Source organism: Ascaphus truei, chromosome 21 (genome assembly GCF_040206685.1).
Source record: "Ascaphus truei isolate aAscTru1 chromosome 21, aAscTru1.hap1, whole genome shotgun sequence".
NCBI lineage: Eukaryota > Metazoa > Chordata > Amphibia > Anura > Ascaphidae > Ascaphus > Ascaphus truei.
This window is the reverse complement of record NC_134503.1, coordinates 17,347,704-17,368,574: the sequence shown is the minus strand read 5'-3', so window position 1 is coordinate 17,368,574 and position 20,871 is coordinate 17,347,704. Positions and strand designations below refer to the sequence as shown.

Here is a 20,871-nt window from a genome sequence, read left to right as displayed (position 1 = left end):
TCAGCTGAGAGTGCAGGGGGCGTGGCAAGGACTCCCGTGCCGAGCAGGGGCGGAGGCAGGCATGGCGCGCGTGTTACAAGTGCCAGGGATAGATGCGCGTTCTGTAACACCGGTGTGAGAATCCAAGATGGCGGCCGCGGCGTGAGTAGCGGTAAGTGCCGCGCGGCGGCAAGGGTAGCGATGGGGGGCAGCGGCAGCTGCAGCACTGGTAGTGGGTAAGGAGAGGTCACGTCACAGGGGACGTGGTCCCCGATTCCTTACACCGAGGAAGCACCGAGCTGTTTATTCTCACTCTACGAGGAAGCACAGAGCTTATTCTCACCCACTTCTCACTCTTCGGCAAACCTGCACAACACGCGGCCCGCGGGCTGCATGCGGCCTGCCTTCACTCATTGTGCAGCCCGCGGCTGCTTTCCCCCCCCTCCTCCCTCCCGCGCTTCCTCTCCCGGCCGCGAGCCGCTATCCCCTCCCCTCCTCTCCCAGCCGCGAGCCCCCCCCCCCCATCTCCCGGCCGCGAGCCCCCCCCTCATTTCCCGGCCGCGAGCCCCCCCCTCATCTCCCGGCCGCGAGCCACGAGTCCCCTCCTCTCCCGCCCGGGAGCCACAATCCCCCTCTCCCGCCCGGGAGCCGCGAGCCCCCCCCTCTCCCGCCCGGGAGCCGCGAGCCCCCTCCTCTCCCGCCCGGGAGCCGCGAGCCCCCTCCTCTCCAGCCCGGGAGCCGCGAGCCCCCTCCTCTCCCGCCCGGGAGCCGCGAGCCCCCCCTCTCCCGCCGGGAGCTGCGAGCCCCCCCCTCTCCCGCCTGGGAGCCGCGAGCCCCCTCCACTCCCGCCCGGGAGCCACGAGCCCCCTCCTCTCCCGCCCGGGAGCCGCGAGCCCGCTCTCCCCCTCCTCCTCCTCGAGCCTGCTCTCAGGACTGCATGAGTGTTCTAGTCCTGCCTGCTCCGTGAGGTGCCGTTGGGGGGAGGTGAGGTGCAAGGGGGGGGGGAGGTGAGGTGCAAGGGGGGGGAGGTGAGGTGCAAGGGGGGGGAGGTGCAAGGGGGAGGGGGGGAGGTGCAAGGGGGAGGGAGGGTGAGGTGCAAGGGGAGGGGGGTGAGGTGTAAGGGGGAGGGGTGAGGTGTAAGGGGGAGGGGTGAGGTGCAAGGGGAGGGGGGAGGTGCAAGGGGAGGGGGTGAGGTGCAAGGGGGGGTAAGGTGCAAGGTGGGGGGTGAGGTGCAAGGGGGAGGGGAGGTGCAGGGGAGTGAGGTGCAGGGGGGGGAGGTGAGGTGCAGGGGGGGAGGTGAGGTGCAGGGGGGGGAGGTGAGGTGCAGGGGGGGGAGGTGAGGTGCAGGGGGGGAGGTGAGGTGCAGGGGGGGAGGTGAGGTGCAAGGGGAATGAGGTGAGGTGCAGGGGGGGGAGGTGAGGTGCAGGGGGGGGTGAGGTGCAGGGGGGGAGGTGAGGTGCAAGGGGAATGAGGTGCAAGGGGAATGAGGTGAGGTGCAGGGGGGGGGGTGAGGTGCAAGGGGAATGAGGTGAGGTGCAAGGGGAATGAGGTGAGGTGCAAGGGGAATGAGGTGAGGTGCAGGGGGGGAGGGGAGGTGCAGGGGGGAGGTTAGGTGCAGGGGGGGAGGTTAGGTGCAAGGGGGGGTAAGGTGCAAGGGGGGGAGGTGATGTGCAAGGGGGAGGGGAGGTGAGGTGCAGGGGAATGAGGTGAGGTGCAGGGGAATGAGGTGAGGTGCAGGGGGAGGGAGGTGAGTTGCAGGGGGGGAGGTGAGGTGCAGGGGGGGGAGAGGAGGTACAAAGGGGGGAGGGGAGGTGCAAGGGGGTGAGGTGAGGTGCAGGGGAGTGATGTGAGGTGCAGGGGGGGTGAGGTGCCAGGGGGGGAGGTGAGGTGCAAGGGTGGGGTGAGGTGCAAGGGGGGGGGTGAGGTGCCAGGGAGGGAGGTGAGGTGCCAGGGGGGGAGGTGCAGGGATGTGATGTGAGATGCAGGGGGGAGAGTGAGGTGAGGTGCAGGGGGGGTGAGATGTGTGTGGTCTGCAAGGGGGTATTGTGTGTTAGGGGGAGGGGGAGAGATGGGGGTGTGAGATAGAGGGTGAGTCTCGCACAGGTTGATGATGAGGGGTGCAGGGGAAAATATGGGGATGAGGGGTGCTGGGGAAGATATATGAAGATGATGAGTGCTGGGGGAGATATGAGGATGATGAGGGGTGCTGGGGGAGATATGAGGATGATGGGGTGCTGGGGCAGATATGAGGATGATGAGGGGTGCTGGGAGAGATTGATGAGGGGTGCTGGAGGAGATATGAGGATGATGATGATGACGATGATAGGTGCTTGGGGAGATTTATATCACTAACAACACACTACACACCAAAACATTCTTCAAGCCGGTGCAGGCTAATACCTATTTAAGGGCTGACAGCTCACATGACCCATTATGGATTAGAAATATTCCAAGGGGTCAGTTCCTCCGCCTGAGACGCAATTGCTCAGATGTTGAGACTTTTGCGTCTCAGGCTGAGGAACTTAAGCGGAAATTCGTTGATAGAAACTATCCAGAGAGACTTTTAGATGAAGCAATAGAAAAGGTAACAAATCTGGAAAGGGATCATCTGCTTAAATACAAGAAAAAAGATCCAAAAAATTAATTTCATCACATGTTGCCATTCATTACACAATATAATGAGATGGCACCAAAGATTAAGGAGATTATTAACAAGTACTGGCCAATTCTCCTAAGGGATAATACCCTAGCCGAAATTCTCCCTCCTAAACCTACTATCATCTTTACAAAGGCCACAAATGTAAAATCTAAATTGGCTCCAAGTTGCCCACTAAACTAGTCCAAACAAACTGCTAAGTTAGAAAAAGGGTTTTTTAAATGTACAAAATGTTTTGCATGTTCACATAGCCGTACTACCAAGACATTTAGATCTAATGTAACTCATAATATTTACCCTATTAGGTCATTTATTAACTGCCACACAACATATGTGATATATTTACTCCAATGCCCTTGTGGCTTACAATATGTCGGGCGAACAAGTAGAACGTTCCAACAGAGGATATACGAGCATATATACAACATTAAAAAGGGGTTAGTCCCCCATAGTGTGACCCACCACTTCCTCGCACATCATAATCAAAATCCCAAGGGGTTCATGTGTCAGGCTATTGAGACCATCCAAGCCAGTATAAGAGGTGGGAATAGGCTGCAGAGATGCCATGTGCGTGAGGAATACTGGATCTCTGAATTACAGACACTCTCTCCAAGAGGTCTTAATATTGACTTTGAATTAGGAGCCTTTTTATAATATTATGACGTCATTGTGTTGAAGTACATGCAAACATTTGTTCTGATAGTTTATTCTTATTCTATCAGTTTTATGGTTGTTTTATGTTGTTATGTGTAGATAATTGTTGTACATTGTTTTTTTATGTTTTCTGTTTATGCAAAGCTGTTCAAATGTCAGTGTTCTGTACATCAAGTGTGAAGTAGGTATCACTTTAAGAAATGTCTTAATTGATTGGCCAATCAGATCAGTCTCATGGATATATACTAGGGCACCACTGACATGACTCATATATCCCCTGAGGAAGTGTGCGCAAGCGCACGAAACGCGTAGGGTTTTTCATTACTGCTGGACGATTTGACGTCAAGAGAACTGAGTGCTGAGTGCTGATCCTCTGGAGCTGAATTAAGAAGAACCTCCGCTCAAAAATCCCGCCGAGAGTCCCGCCTACCTGTGACGGAGCATCCGGTATCTGGTATCCGGTGACGTCACTTCCGGTTTCGAGGAGCACGGTGCATGGAGGAACGTTGCGGTTACTTCAACTTCTTAGCCCAGAGAGGACAGATTACATCCGCCTATTCGGCGCTCATTGCCTGTGTTCTAGAGCCGTCCTGTGAGTAGCTTTTCAGTTTGACTCCACCGGATTGGCTCCATCAGTGTCTCATCGTTCCACATTGTATTATTTTATAGTTGTATTAAACAATTTTTATTTTCAACTTTGCGTTTGTGTGTCTTGTCTGTGCTGGTTTGTGAGTCTATGTCTGTGAAGATTTTTTGTTAGCTGTGTTGCACTAAATTCTGTGTTCTTTTCATTTCATGTTCCACACTATACGGAGGAATTTACATCTGATCAACCCTTGATTACAAGCTGTCATCATTGGGACTTGAACTATTCCATCTGAATATCCAGGACTAACACCTAATTGGACTTATTAGGCGCCGGTATCTCTTTCTTTTAGGCTGCGGTCCCAGTAATGTCTGTGACACGCGTGCCCGGCGGGGGGGGGGGGGCGGCGCATGTCACAGCGCTAACCGCGATCTGCGGTCTGTGAGGAGAGGAGAATCTTGCGACGGGAGGGGGCGTGGTCGGGGATTTGCGGGGGCGTGGCCATTACGTCTCGCGGCTGCTTCGCCCTCATTGGGTAAACCGCCGGTGGGGGCGTGGCCACGCCTCCGTCGCTAGGAGTAAACTCAATTTTAATGAGTTGGGAAAAACCCTGCAGCGCGGCTGCACCTTCTGCGTGACGGTGCGTAGTGGGCCCAGCCCCATTGAGGGGCGGTGCTTACACGCACAGTGCACGCCGCGCCGTGCGCACAGGCTGTACTGGGACCGCAGCCTTAGATACTGATTCAATACTCCTTTGCAGCCATTTAGTGAACCCCGAGCCGAATCTTCGCTGATCGATCAGCAACTTAGCTAATTACTTATCTTTGTGTGGATTGTATTGATGCACATATTAAAGGGAAAAAAATGTAAAAAATAAACGGCAGCTTGTGGTAGAAAAGTGTTACTATATTATGCGGGTTTTACAGAATAAAATGAAGGTTACAGAATAATGTGTTAAGCCAGGGGTGGCCAACTCCAGACCTCAAGTGCTACCAACAGGTCAGGTTTTCAGGATATCTCTGCTTCAGCACAGGCGGCTCAATCAGCGGCTTAGTCTTTGACCTGTGCTGAAGCAGGGATATCCTGAAGACCTGAGGACTGGAGTTGGCCACCCCTGTGTTAAGCAATACATAGAATGCGCTACTTTATGATGTCACAGAACAGGCTTATTCACTACTCACGTCAACGTATCATCCCTGTCTCTCTACTTTGAAGACGTTAAACGATGATGGATTTTGAGAAGAAGTTGACCAAGTTTCTAGCAAAAGCCTACCTACAAAGAAGTGCTCACACAGCGCCTCGCAGGGACGTCGCTAAGGAACAGTGCCTGCGTTACAGCTGGTAGTTACAATCTTGTTTAAAGGGGCACTCCTGCCTAGGGCCAAAGTGAAGTCATTCCAGTGACATGTTTTTTTTGCTTCAAAGTTTTTTATTAGGCATTAGTACATTTCACAAAATTACAGGTACATAAAATATTTTGGCCTAATACAAGTTTTTCACTTTTTGTTGGTGTTGGTGTTTGTTAGGGAAAAGCCTCAACGTTCCCCTGACACTCGGGGGTCTGCAGGGGTGGCGTGAGTGTAGAAACAGAAAAGGGAAAAGAGGGGGTAGAGAGGGTGGAGAGGGGGGGGGCATTGCCTTCTCCTCAGCTTCCATTACTCGAGTCCCTGTTCTGTCTTGATTCCTTTTCTATTGTTATGAGGTGTTTCAGCGCTGGAGTGCCATTTGGGTCAACCATGAGTCCCATGTCTTATAGAAAGAGGCAGTGGACCTTTTCAAAAAGGCTGACAGTCTCTCCATTTCCATCACCTCCTGAACCCTTTTTTTTACTGTTTGTTTAGAGGGGGGAGACACCTTCTTCCAGGCGGCTGCCACCGCACACCTAGCCGCTGTGAGAATGAAGGAGACTAATTTGCCTGTTGGTCGGTCCAGTATTTCTAAGGGCTTGGCCAACAGGTAGGTCAGCGGGTCAATGGGTATTGTGAGGTCTGTGACCTCTTTTATTAAATTTTGTATAGTTTCCCAGTATTTCTAAATTTCTGGACATGTCCACCAGATATGGGCCATGTCCCCCTTTTGACCCAGCCTCTCCAACATAGATCGGAAGCCAGGGGGTAGATTTGATTTATTCTAACTGGGGTACGATACCAGCGAAACAGTATTTTATATATGTTTTCTTTGATTGTGGTACATATGGAAGTTCCTGAGGCTGTTTCCCAAATACTTTCCCAATCCTCTCGGTCTATATCTATATTCAGTTCTGCTGCCCAATGTAGCATATAGTCGTGTGTGGGGGCTTCTATGGCCCTCTCCAGTTCTGCACAAATTTGCGTTATGAGACCTTTCTGGTGGCCTGTTTCTGTACAGAGCCGCTCGAAACCAGTGAGAGGGGGAAATTCCAACGTTGGGGATAATGTTTGAATAAAATGTCGCATTTGTAGGTATTTGAAGACGTTCAACCCTACTATTTCATATTTGGTTTGTAAACTTTGGAAACTCAGGAACTGCCCAAAACTCAGGAGGTCGGCAACTACCTTGATGTTTTTTGTTTCAAATTGATCGAATTGTCTGGGCTCACATCCAGGTGGGAATTTTGGATTTTTATAAATTGGTGTAAGTTGAGAATGAGGTACTGTGAGCTTAAACTTAAATTTGCATTTCATCCAGGTCTCCCATGTGTGTCTCATCGGGCCTAATTTGAATTTACTATTCTGCATGTCCTCCCTGCTCAGGGACCAAAGGCAAGCCGGCAGTGAAGGCGTCCCGGCATAGTACGTTTCTATATCTAGCCAGCAGTATTGGTTTGGGTTAGCGTTCCAGACTACTACCTGTCGCAATTGGGTGGCCTGGTAGTATCTTGTGATGTCTGGGACTCCAAGTCCTCCTCTCCCCCTTGAGGCCAAAAGAACTGTTCTGGTGACTCTGGGTTTTTTACCCTACCAAATAAAGTGGAAAATTAGTTTTTGGATGTTCTTCAATTCTGAGCCAGGGATGTGGACCGGGAGAGTCTGGAAGTAGTATAGTAATCTAGGGAGTATATTCATTTTAACCGAGATCATTCTCCCGATCCATGATATCTGATATCCTCCCCATTTATCTAGATCTTGTTTGATTTTCCGAAACAGGGCTGGATAATTATGTTGATATAGGGATTGGTAGGTCCTCGATATCTTGACTCCCAGATATTTGATACAAGAGGAGCTCTAACGGTAATTAAAGTTTAGTTTGAGGAGTTTCACCTCTGGCTCTGGCAGGCTTAGATTCAGGGCTTCGGACTTGTCACTATTAATTTTGTACTCTGAGATTCTTCCAAACTCCCGGAGTTCTTTTTGAAGGTTGGGTAGGGAGGTTTGGGGTTTGGAGAGGGTTAATATGACATCATCTGCAAATAGGGGTATTTTATGCTGCCTGTGCCCAATTTCTATTCCTTGGATGTCTATATTGGTTCGTATTGCTGATGCTAGGGGTTCTATGGTTAGTGCGAAGAGGAGAGGGGACAGGGGGCATCCCTGCCGAGTTCCATTCGTGATCTCGAATCTCTGGTTACTGCCCCCTGGCAATTTTACCGTTGCTGACGGGTTTTGGTATAGTCTACGGACCCCTTCTAGATATGCGTCTTTGAAGCCAAATTTGCGCATAGTGTGGTCCAGGAATAGCCAATCTATTCTATCGAACGCCTTCTCTGCATCTAGGCTCAAAAGTAGTGCTTTGGTTCCTGTGAGGTGGACATGATCAATAATGTTGATTATCTTCCGAGTGTTGTCTGAGGCTTGCCTGCCCGCGACAAATCCTACTTGGTCAATATTTATTAATCTCGGTAAGATGGGGTTTAATCTATTTGCAAGTATTTTACTATATAATTTGAGGTCACTGTTGAGAAGGGAGATTGGACGATAGCTTCCACATTGCATCGGGTCTCTGCCTTCCTTATGTATAATAGCTAGGTTGGCAAGGGACATTGATGGGGGGATTTGGTTCCCTTCCATAAAATGATTGAATGTTTTTAATAGATGCGTGGATAGTGTGGGCAAGAATCTCTTATAGTAGACATTGGTGAAACCGTCAGGGCCAGGAGACTTAGTAATTTTTAGTGATTTGACCTCCTCTTCCAGTTCCTCTTTTGAAATCTCAGCATTGAGGACTGAGTTTTCCTCCTCCGTTAACGTGGGGAGTTGACATTTGTCTAAATATTGCTTTATTAATTCAGTAGCTATCGGTTCAGGTCGGCCGTTTTTAGATCTTAGGTTATAGAGTTCAGTATAGTATTTTGTAAATTCTGCTGAGATTTTGCTGTCACTATATTGTATTTCACCAGACCTACTCTTGATCGCCGTTATTTGGGATCTTTTTTGTACCCCTCTCCGTTTACTGGCCAAGAGTCTGTCAGCCTTGTTACCCTTGTCATAATATTGTTGATTGGTCCATTTGAGGGCCTTCTCAACATCCTCCAGCTGGATTTGTCTAAGTTTTGTTCTAGCTGTTAGCAATGTTTTATATATTTTTTTTGAGGGGTTAGCTTTATGGGTTTGTTCTATTGTTTTGATGTTATCTTTGAGCTCCTTGATTAGCTTTTGGCGGACATTTTTCCTGTGGGACCCAATGGAAATAAATTTCCTTCTAATGGGTGCCTTATGGGCTTCCCATAGGATTGCTGGGGAGGAAACTGATCCTGTGTCGAAAAAGAAATAATCCTTAAGTGAGGATCTAATCTCCCTTTCTATCTCAGGATGGTTTAGTAATGAGTCATTTAGTCTCCAAGAGTAATTTGTTGTTTTTTCGAAGGGGATTGATAGGGTCAGGGTGATCGGGGCGTGGTCGGACCAAGTAATTGGGCCAATGTCTGAGCCAATGGCCGCCGCCAACACATTTTTGGTGGTCAGAAAGTGGTCTATTCGAGAGTAGGTCTGGTGAGGTGCTGAGTAGAAGGTGTAGTCTCTCTGACCCTGATGCTGGGATCTCCATACATCCACCAGTGAAAACTCGCTCAGGATTCCCTTAAACCTTTTCCCTTTGATCTGGGAGTGGGTTGTACGGGGAGGACCCATTGCGGTCGATCTGTCCTCGGTGGGGTTTAAGACCATGTTTAGGTCTCCTCCCACTATCATCGATGACAGATATCCCGGGTCGACGCCCTCGAGAACAGTTTGTACAAACCTGGATGAACAGTTCACCTGCCGTTTGTAAACCGCCATGAGAGAGACTGGGGAAAGATCGTATAAACACTGCCACCTTTTTAGTTATTGAGGAGGCATTAAACGGTTAACTTTTTTGTTGTTGTTTTTAAAACTCATCTGATAATTTTTTTTTTACAATGGTGTCAATTTGACTCATTAACAAATCCACCAGCGCTAGTTCACTCTAATCCTACAAGGGACTTCCCCTTTTACAGGTAACAATGTTTACCCTTAGTCCTGTATTGTGGCTACTATGTTGCCACACAGACAGGTAACATGATCTAAATTTAGAGGCTTATCCCGTTGAGGCGGTGGTTGGTCGCCTCTTGGCGGATATAGACTAAGCCCCTTAGTAGGTAGCTGGTATGTTTTGGGTTGCATTGCCCTAATCCCTACAGTGCCAGAGGGAAGCCATTGCCAGCAGGGGTAGTGCTAATTTATTGTACTGAAACTTTTGCACGTTCATCTGTTTACCCATTATCCTAACCGACCCCATTATTTTAACCCAATTTTTAGGGGAAGTTAGTTCCAGAACCATTAGGGATCAGTAATGAACTACATAAAGGTTTGTTTGTTTTTTTTTAAACTGTGCTAGTGCCCCAACCGGCACTATTGCAGTTTAATGAATAACCCATAGTGATTATTAAGGGGGCTGGAATACTCAGTAGGAGCAGATAAATGCTTTTTTCCCCATCACATTTCTTTATTTAAAGCTGAATAATTTATTGTAGTTCAGATGTAAATTCATTTCTCGTTGTTTAAGGTTCCGGAACATTTTACCCTACACAAAACCCCACTGATTTTGACTAATCCCTTCATAAACATTCAAATAAGAAATTGTGTTATTTGCCTTATCTTGGCTGGTTGTGGAACATGTCCTGGTTCCCCCACACGACCATGTCAAGGTCAAAGGACTAAGGGCCGATAATCCCCATGGAAGTTAAAAGGATTTTTGCCGAAAAACTGCCCGAAGGGCCACTTTGGCAGATCTACAATTATCAGCTAAACTTAGTGAGTTTTTAGACTTTTGGACCAATATCAATTAAATGGAATATAATTACTTACACTAAATGATAGTCCCACCAAGCCAACTGTGGCCAAAGACTTTTGTTTAATTTGTGTAAGGCCTATAACAACTTCTGATCCCCAGAATTGTCAGGTACAGTTTAGCCAGTGGTTTTTTTTAACTTTTTTTTTTTAACCTTTTTTTTGGTTAAGAACCCCTACTGTATAATTATATTGTGAAATTATGAGAAACCCCAACCCTCTCTAATAGCATGTCTGAGATCAGATTCATTGGAAGGAACTCCGACCCTCTCTAATAGTGCGTCTGAAATCAGATGCATTGTAAGGAACCCCAACCCTCTCTAATAGCGCGTCTGAGATCAGATTCATTGGAAGGAACTCCGACCCTCTCTAATAGCGCGTCTGAGAGCAGATGCATTGTAAGGAACCCCAACCCTCTCTAATAGCGCGTCTGAGATCAGATGGATTGTACGGAACCCCGACCCTCTCTAATAGCGCGTCTGAAATCAGATGCATTGTAAGGAACCCCAACCCTCTCTAATAGCGCGTCTGAGATCAGATGCATTGTAAATTCTTCTGTATGTGGTACAATTTTCAAAATGACCTGAAAATTGCAGGGAACCCTTCAGGGATGCCCAGAAGAACCTCTATAGTACAAAAGCATTAGAATAGTGTTTCATGTATTGCACTAAATAGTAGTACAAAACAACCACTAATGTATCATAGAATACCTATTCTAAGACACGTCCCCTTGCTATATATCTCTAATGTGTTTTATAGCCATTTGGCGATTCCTCAGATATATTAACGTTTAGGTATTGTACTGATACAGGGACGGCTGGGAGTATGACGGAGCCCGGAGCACTCTGTGTGTGCGCGTGGGGACTCTAACCGTCTCCGGAGCCGTGATGACATCACGTGACATGCGCGGCCTCTTGCTTGCCCTTGCCTCACTGGACGACGTCACGTGATGTTGCGTCGTCAAGTGAATTTGGTGCTAGCAGGAGAAGCCGGCGCTTACAGAGGCCCAGCGCACTTCCACCGGCCCAACTCTGATAATCACAATTTAAATGTTGTGGTTTATATAACCACCACAACATGTAAACTGCGATTACGGAAGTTGGGCCGGGGAAGAGCGCGAGGCCAGGGGCATATGCACAGATGGCGCCGCCATCAAGCCGGCCCGATTTTATTAAATAAAAACTGCCATGGGGGTTGAAACTAGGAGTGCACCCGCCTCCCCTCCTCATCCATCATTTATACATTTTTCCATTATGCTAATGTAAGCATGTTACTGATTTTGTATATACAGCGCCGTTCCAAAGTGCGTCCTCACAATTGTTTCAGGTGAGGAGAATCCTGCTTGTGGATAAGATAAAGGACATTTCACCAGCAACAAAGGAAAGGGTTCTTTACAGTAAGAGCAGATAAAATGTGGGATTCATTACCCATGGAGACGGTGATGGCAGATACAATAGATATATTCAAAAAAAGGTTGGACATCTTTTTAGAAAGGAACGGTATACAGGGATATACCAAAAAAGTAAACACGGGAAGGATGTTGATCCAGGGAGTAATCTGATTGCCAATATTTGGAGTCAGGAGGGAATTTATTTTCCCCTTATCGTTGGATAATGTTTCACTGGGGGGGGGTTTGTTTGCCTTTCTCTGGATCCAAATACTGTAAGTACAAATATAGGATAAAGTATCTGTCGTCTATATTTAGCATAGGTTGGAATTGATGGACGTATGTCTTTTTTCAACCTCATCTACTATGTAACTATGTAATTATGTAACTATGAACGTGTATTATTTGAAACTAATATCCAGGTATCCCTCGACTTACGCGATAGATGTCTTCCCATGGCTGGTCGCGTAACTCAAAATTAACATTTCTGTCTGAAATGATTTAATTTCTCATTTTGATTTGCGCCACTGAACTCTTCTCGCAAGCGGTTTCTCTCGCGAGACAAAACATACTTGTTTTGTTATCAGAGCCCCTCCTTCACTCAAATACTCCGCAGACGCGCGCTATACAATATTTGTGTAATTTTATTTGTAATAAATGTAAAATACTGCACAGTACTGTAATTAGCTTCAATCGCATGAACCCGAAAATTCGCATACGTTTTGGGATTACCGGTTCTTATGTTAGCATCGAGCTTCCCCTATTTATACTGTAAATAAATAATCTACTCTTTCACCAGAGGTGAAGGTGCGATGGCAAAGAGAAGCACTGCTTTATCTTATTCCCAGATCCCTTTTTATAGCACTCAAATAAAATGGATAACCGCAATTAAAGCAGCAGTTTTTTCCTGCGGGATTTCCCCGAGCAGGGAGAGAGCAGGGCTGTTGCTTGGGGGGCTGGGCAGCTTCCTCCATCCTGATTGGCTGCTGCTGGGTAATACAGCCAATCAGGAGGAAGTGTCAGGAGCCGGGGGGGTGGGGTCAAGGAGAGGATGAAACAGCATGGAGCGGAGACAGGTGTGTGTGTGTCGAGCGTGCCACACCTCTCACCATTGTGTCCAGTATTTTTTGGAGAAGCCAACTGGGAACCCTAAAAACACGCAGGAAATAAACATTCTAAATACGTTTGTAGATCCTGGGAAGAATGAGGACAGCGCTCCAGTGCCCGTGGCAAAACAGGTTTTTGCCAAGCAAACGTACAAGGATCGACGTTTCGGTCCTAGGGTGGCCCTTTGACAAGACTAGGACCAAAACGTAGATCCTTGCACTACTAAAACATTTTTTTGCCAAGACCACTGGAGCGCCGTCACCTTTCTTCCCAGGATCTGCTCGCTGGGGCTTTCTGTGCACCCGTGCAGCTCTTCACCGTCACTGTGACTGCACCGACCTTCTCTTGTAGAGTAAGTTTGTAAACATTATAAGCGTATGCATGGAAAGGCTGGTCTTCCTTAAGCCCCTCCCTCTCGTGTGATATCACCGTGTCGAGCAGGGCCCGCCCTTCTAAAGGGCAAAGTTCCCGCTCCTTGCGTTGGCTCGTCCCCTTACAGGGTGGAAGCAAGTTGTGTGTGTCCAGATAAAAAGGTGCTATTCTTGCTTTAGGGATAATTGTAAGGGTTGGTAGCGCAATGCATTGTGAGCTCATTGGGATTGCGCCTGTCAATATACTGGGTAAAACACACATAAGGGGGACCCTGGACGCAATGGGATTGGTTTAATAAACCTTTTTCTTTTTTGCAAATATCCTGGTTTCTATTCCCCACAATGCAATTAGGATACACACACACACACACACAACAGAGAACCCCAAAGCTACACCCAACATGACAAATCATATAGTTAAATACTTATCTGTTCTCTCATACGTGAGGGTCACACATATATACACACATTCAGAAGGCACATACACCACAGACTCCCCGGGCTGAAGGAGTTACATGCATGTATTGTTCCCCAACGCCCTATTTGCTACCTAACTTGACTTTCATTTCAGGGGCAGGATGTATAAAGGATCGCCAGGAGATATGTTTCCGTACATCAGACCCCAGAAGCTCGTCAGTAAGTAACCACACACCACAGGCGGTGCTAGATTCCCGTGGTCTCCCGCTTTCCACAAAACGCATGAATGTTCAGATCACCAGCGACACTTTAGTCACCTTAAGGCCTATTTGTTTAAAGCAGTGGACAAAGTGTAATGAATGTATGTATGTCTTTATTGATATAGCGCCATTAATGTACACAGCGCTTCACAGCAGTAATAGTTACAATCATATAAATAATAAGATATAAATAACACAAAGGGAAGAAGTGCTCGGACATAAAAGTAATATTTAGGAAAGGGCGTCCCTGCTCCGAAGAGCTTACAATCTAATCAATATGACGTGCCAGCGCTATTTCCAAACCCGGAATATCCCCTACTCCGTTTATTTACAAACACGAAGTTCCCACTCCATTTTTTAAAGTTAGAAGGATTTATTACGCACAAAATCTCTCCCTGCCGTTCTCTTACGGAAGCAGAAATATTGTACAAAGTTTGCTAATCCCAGTGTCAGGTCTGACTGAAATCCTGGACGTCACTATGGAATGGGAGCGCTCACCGCCGGCCGTCTCACCGGGAAGTTATTAAGGGGTTAATGTTAGGAGTTTTAGGGTAAGTGGGTAAGGAGTCACACTTAGGGATTTTAGGGTAAGGGCTCCAATTATGGGTTTTATGGTAAGGGGTTAAGGTTTAGCTTTTTAGGGTAAGTGATTATGGTGTTACAGTTAGAGGTTTTAGGGGAAGGGGTTAACAGGTTAGGGTAAGGACATAGCGTTAGGGGCTATTGGTTAAGGGGTAAGGTTAATAGGTTAGGGTAAGGAGTTACTGTTTGGGATTTTAGAGTAAGCGCTCCGATTTATATTTTTTTTTGGTAAAGTGTTAAGGCTTATCTTTTTTTTTAGGGTAAGGGATTAAGGTGTTACGGTTAGGGTTTTAGGGGTTAGGAGTTACCAGGTTAGGGTAAAGACTTAACGGGTAAGGTTAGGGGGGTTACCTTCACAGCAAGACAGGGCCGGCGGTTAGTTGGCTGCAGAGGAGTAACTGAGGTGAGTCGTGCTAGACGGAAGTCGCTGCTCTCCGTGTCTCAGGTAGCACAGTTTGTAAGCACTTCTGAGCTGGCCTGCAATGTACACTGAATTCATGTTGAATGTTTTAATATGTTATAGTTATTTTCTGCCTTTTTTTTTTTTTTTAATATTAAATGGGTATAAGAATTTTAAAACCGTTTCTAAAAAAAAAAAAAATCCTGAAAAGTTTATTTTATAGTGTTTCCTATAACTGAAAACTAAGAGGGTGCTGGTGATTGGCAAACTTCTCCCAATAATAAGGTAATCAGATTAACGATGTTTGTTTGCTCCACAAGGCACAGGTGTTAAGAACACACATATATACATAAACACACATATAAATGGTACATTAAAATTTCACCTTCATAAAATATGCATCATATGTAAGTACGGTCGTTATGTGACTTCATAGACATTCAGTGTTTGAAATTCATTTTGACCCATATTATAAATGAAGTTTTTCTTTTCTCCTTTTTCTGTCTTTTATCATTTGACAGTGTATAGCTTGTTGTTATTGTATTGTATTAAAGTGCTGTTATTTATGTCTACACTCATTTATGTATTTATAAAATGTTTTACCAGGAATTAATACATTGAGAGTTACCTCTCTTTTTCAAGTACTGTATGTCCTGGGCACAGAGTTAAGATGACAGATACATGGTTACAAATACATTGTTACATTAAGTGAGCAGGGTTATACATTATATACAAGACATTCCATGCACAGTTAAAGATAATAATATATGTTATATGCGTATGTAACAGTTACAGACCAGATTAAAATGTGAGACCACTTTAGTTTTGAAATGTAGTTGTTGCATTGTATTAAAGTGCTGTTATTTATGTCTACACTAATATAAAAGGTATCATACGTATGTTTGTAAATTATAAGTAACCTGCTACCCTTTTATTTTTTGTACCCTCCTGCCCCATATTTTTCGTAGAAAAAACAAATAAAGAACAAGTTTAAAAAAAAAATTAAAAAATTAAAAAAGGAGATTTTCGGGCACCAAAAAAAAGCTGTTTGTGACACTTAGTACAAAGGTCCCCATGTTTAATTAAGCAGCAAGAGAGATCTAAAGACAGACTTAAGTGCAGTCAAATCCACTCTGAGCTTCACCTTACAGTGTTCACAAAAACTTTCAGGATCAACGTCCAAAACGAGTAAATTTTTATTTATTTTTAAATTTACTTTCAAAACTAAATTTGTAAATATTTTTTTGCCTCTTATTTTCAAAAAAGGTATCATTTATCTGGTTTTGTACTAATTTAACGTTGGCTGCGAAGGGAGCAGAGCTGATCCTGCTGGCAGGGAAGGGGTTAAACGTACCCCAATTAGTTTGCTTGGATCCGGACTGAATCAGAATCCGATGGGACGGCCTCATGGCTACAGAAGTATTATTTCCCGTGTTGCTGTACGCCATGCAGTCATTATGTAAATATTATGTAACAGTGGCGGATGTTGAAGAGGGTGCGTTTTGTGCAAACAAACTTATTGATGTGATGGTCTCCATATCTCACCAGCATGGAATGAAGCCATGAGTAGCAGGCCTCCTCTGTGTGTGGACCTGGACGGCCCTGGTCCCACATCTTACTCCCCATCAAACATGGGCTTGAAGGAGACCCCGTGCTATACATTTGGAAGGAAGACCCCTCCCAGAGGTAAAGTAGCACAGCAAACACACTGTGGCCAGTCTGAACAAATCCTACCTTGTGTTGTCTTCCATAACCCAATGCTATACGCATTGGATAAAGGACACCTGAATGACTTCGACCTGCACGGGTGCTGTAAGACTTTCTGTTCTCTGTGAAGGAGAGCAAGCCCTACCGCATAGAACAGGAGACATAACCAACTCTTCTGGAATGTACCTGACCCCCATTTCTTTGATTAATCTAGAAGGTGGAGGGAGGACCGCCTGGCAGACATCTTGGTTCCAGAGCAGCACACCTTTTTTAAAGAAGACTCATTTTGAGACTATGGTATGTTCAAGGTAGAGCTGGTTGGTTCAAACCACCTCACACCCTATCTCTACTCCACTTACAGTGAACAAACATAGTTTTGGTTATATCCAACACTGCGGGCATTTAGATTTGTTGTTTTGACTTCTCATTGCTGTATCAAAACCTTAACATAATGCGTTACATTCTTGGTGCACCAATCCCATACACAACGTAAAACAAGAAGTGCCTTCACCCAACATATTTTAATAATTTATATTTTCATCAGGTTAGAATGAATGTGCCAGGTGACCCTAAAATGTTGGTATTGATATAGTTTTTATGTGTATAGAACTGTTTTAATTCCCATAAACCCAGAGAAACAGTATCATATACAAGATACCAGTGAGAAAAAAGTGTCCATTCTTACCGAATCATATAGGATAAAGTATCTGTTGTCTAAATTTAGCATAGGTTGAACTTGATGGACCTACGTCTTTTTTCAACCTCTTCTACTATGTAACTATGTAAAAATAACCTTTATGGCTCCAGATTATGGTATGTATGTATGTAATGTTATGCTTCATATAGCATCTTTCAATTCCAAACAGTTTATCGATATATTTAATAGGGATTAAGGTAAACACTATTGAAGTGAGATCCTTGAAGCACTTCCATCTCATTATGATTTGCATCCCTACAAATCAAAACATGTATGTTAATATTATTACTTACAGGTATTACTGATGACTAAACCAAGGCAAAGTTCTACGTACGTAGAAGACACATGTGGATGATATCCCAGCAAAACAAAACGAGCCCTTGAAATCAGGAAATCAAAGTCCTTCTTCATTCCTTAGGCCTTGACCCCGCTGCCTACTACAGCGAATGGAAACAAAAGAAAACAGCGCACAACGCCAAATATTGAAGTAAATTCAACAATATATTATCAAATTAAAAAGGGGGTAATATATCTGCGTACATGAAAAAGATTGGTAAAAGGCATGTAGTGTGTATCACACAGTTTACCACTCGGCAGCTGTTAGCTGTAGATTCAGGTGCTTGCTTCCCTCTGCTGATGCAGCTCGGTTGATTCTGGGGCAGGACGTCAGTCTTTCACTCCCAAGGGGATTTCCCTTCATGCAGCCAGGTTCAGCAGCTGGTATTGGGGCTGGGTGAAATCGCTCCGGCTTCCTGGCCGATATGGAGCTGCTCCTATACCTCAGCAGGTATATCCTCTGCACAGAGGTAAGACCGCAGCTCACTGGGGTGCCCTCAGCGTGCCACGATGCCGCTCCGTCGCGGGACGCTGTGTAATATGTATCTCTGTATCTCTGCTTTCATTGCTCTATTTCACGCTTTTTTCTAGTTACATCTTTTTATGCAAGTAATGATGGTGTCTATTTTAAGTCAACTAATATTGTGTTTCTTTTATTCCAGCATGTTTTTAATTATTTATGCTAGGTTTTGTCTATATGTAAGTTTATATTAAATAGGTATTGTTTTGTTCTTTTTTGTCAATAAAGTTGTTGTTTTAAAAAGTAAATTATACATCTTCCCTATCACATTGACCATTACCTATTATAGATGATTGGTCTATTCCTAATTGGTTGACCAATAAGGTATCTATGTGAGGTATATAAGACCTCTGGGTAATGGCCTAATTATTCCCTGAAGAAGTAGTTAATTCTACGAAACGCGTTGGATGTAACATTCTATTGCCTTATATCTGCCTATTTTGGCCTTTGTCTATGTACTGGCCTGTCCTGTTTTTATTTCATCCTGTGTGCTGTTTTGGACACTTGTGAGAGACTTTGTAAGACTGTTCAAACTTCCCTATTGAATCCACCACTGCTGTGGAGACAGTGACGTCACTACACAGCGTCCCGCGACGGAGCGGCATCGTGGCATGCTGAGGGCACCCCAGTGAGCTGCGGTCTTACCTCTGTGCAGAAGATATACCTGCTGAGGTATAGGAGCAGCTCCATATCGGCCAGGAAGCCGGAGCGATTTCACCCAGCCCCAATACCAGCTGCTGAACCTGGCTGCATGAAAGGAAATCCCCTTGGGAGTGAAAGACTGACGTCCTGCCCCAGAATCAACCGAGCTGCATCAGCAGAGGGAAGCAAGCACCTGAATCTACAGCTAACAGCTGCCGAGTGGTAAACAGTGTGATACACACTACATGCCTTTTACCAATCTTTTTCATTTACGCAGATATATTACCACCTTTTTAATTTGATAATATATTGTTGAATTTACTTCACTATTTGGCGTTGTGCGCTGTTTTCTTTTGTTTCCATTCTCTTAGTGTGTGTGGGGTGCTGAGCCACCCCTGCGTTTACAGCTGCAGACGCCCTTATCCCCAACACGGTTATGTGGCATTTATTATTTAATGCATAATTATCTCACTGTGGGATTTGTGGTTTAATTTTTTATTAATTTTTCATCACTTATTTGATGGTATAGTCACTGCACTGTGTATATTTCTACATTTATACTTAATAGATAGTTAGGTAGTAGCGCACAGTTTTGTTTTTTGTTTTCACTGCCTACTACAGCGTCTGCTGTGGCGGACGCTGCACGGACGAGAGCCCTCCCCTCAATGGCGCCGGGCCCGCTGCGAGGGGGGGCCGCAGCGCTGGGGCGAGAGCTGATCCTGCTCTCAATAGAATTGAGAGCTGGACTCGCGTCGAGCGATACGGCACGCCCCCGGCGGTTCAGCCAATGAGGGCGAACCTGCCGGGTGACATCATGGCCGCGCCCCCGTCACTCCCCCGCCACGCCCCCCCCGGTCTCTCTTCTGCAGACCAGGTAATCGGCTGCACACGCCGCCAATCTCGCGGGCGCACGTTGCAGCGGAGATACCGGGGCCTTAGTGATCATATGATATTCACTCAGATAGAAAGAAATATTACCTCCTAAGACAAGCCAAAACTACTCATTACTGTTCAACTTAAATTATAGACATAGCGTGACATTGCATAACACAACATATACAGTTATAATGGCGAATATAAGAGTTTCCACCAGGTTGGATGGCAGTGTTGAAGCAGAATAACACATACCCCTTGATAACACACCAGGGGAGACTGACACTCGCTACATCTGAATATTAGCCCTTTCAGCTGGAATGTTAACGTATGAAAGTAATGAAACAGAAGGAGCCTTGGTCGAAGGCTACACCATGTTTTTATTTTGATAATAGTTTCTTGCTCTTCGCAGTGGCCTTCTCCATGCTCCTATGCTCCGCCCTCCACTTTAGGGCCAAACCAGTTTTCCAGGGCCCAGCATCCAAGTTTTACCATTGGCAGGAGAGGCAACCAACAGCTCTTGGTTAGCAACGGTAAGCAGTTCATTCGGATCGAAATAACCCAACTCATTTTCTGGTGCCATTAACATTAATGGATTCTCTCCAAGCATTGTGAAAACGGGAGTATAACAGACATAGATCTGGTGTGTGGGGCCACAGGGGCAGCATTCTTTGGATAGGATGTTGGGCAAATGAATCAGTTCTCCCCTCCCCATTCATTAGTGGCAGCAATTAAGTCCTTGGGGATCATTGCCACAATGGCAGAGGCAGTCTTGATAGAGGTGTCCTCAGGGCTATTGGAAAGATCCTTTCTTCCAAGGAAGGTGGCAGGGAGCCTGTTGACAATTCAGACCTCTGCCCAGTGATTGATTGGTATCTTGGATCTTATATGTTGCTGTAGATGCTCTAAATAATCCTTCGCCCGACACGTATAACCGCGCAGAAGCTCACGAAAGGGTGTTACAGACCCACCCTGCGTATTCCCTGCGCTACAGAACAAACGGGACTGTCCTATGGACCAACAAAGGTCAGTGTGTTTTGTAATGACCTTTCGGTAACTAGCTCATTGGTTTTCCACCTCTTCCATCAGTACTCACCAAGAATGATCTATTCACAATAAATAACTTGTATACAGTCTTTTTGTGAAATGCAGGAAAACTGCGATAATTTTCTGAACAGCAAACTGGACTTAACACAATACACGGTGTAATGTAATAAAAACCATTCGATTATCCTACGGTAACCAAATATTTGATTTGGGATGGACTTCCAATAAATAGTGAAGGAATACCTCCAGGCACCAAAAGGGGTTAAAATATTGCACTATTAAAACGGACACTAACTACTCCCTTGCAAATCAAAGAGGCAAACAAGAACCCACACGCTTTCCCCTCTACTATTGCTACCCCTACACCCACTCAGTGTCAATAACACCACAATCTCATCAACACCTCCAGCCCGCCGTCTAGGGGTCATA

The 20,871-nt window shown here is 45.6% G+C and overlaps 1 protein-coding gene across 6 annotated transcripts in view; it reads left to right on the top strand.

Moving 5' to 3' along the window:
- Nucleotides 1–20,871, top strand: part of STPG3 (sperm-tail PG-rich repeat containing 3) — a 40,667-nt gene that overhangs the window by 15,027 nt on the left and 4,769 nt on the right. For 2 of the 6 annotated variants that reach the window (XM_075579180.1, XM_075579182.1), the window contains exons 2-6: nucleotides 13,533–13,597; nucleotides 16,169–16,306; nucleotides 16,542–16,624; nucleotides 19,808–19,928; nucleotides 20,296–20,421. In XM_075579180.1, the coding sequence (XP_075435295.1) occupies nucleotides 13,540–13,597; nucleotides 16,169–16,306; nucleotides 16,542–16,624; nucleotides 19,808–19,928; nucleotides 20,296–20,421 (526 nt within the window). In that variant the 5' untranslated portion in view covers nucleotides 13,533–13,539. The other 4 variants (XM_075579177.1, XM_075579179.1, XM_075579178.1 and 1 more) reach the window with 4 other exon arrangements.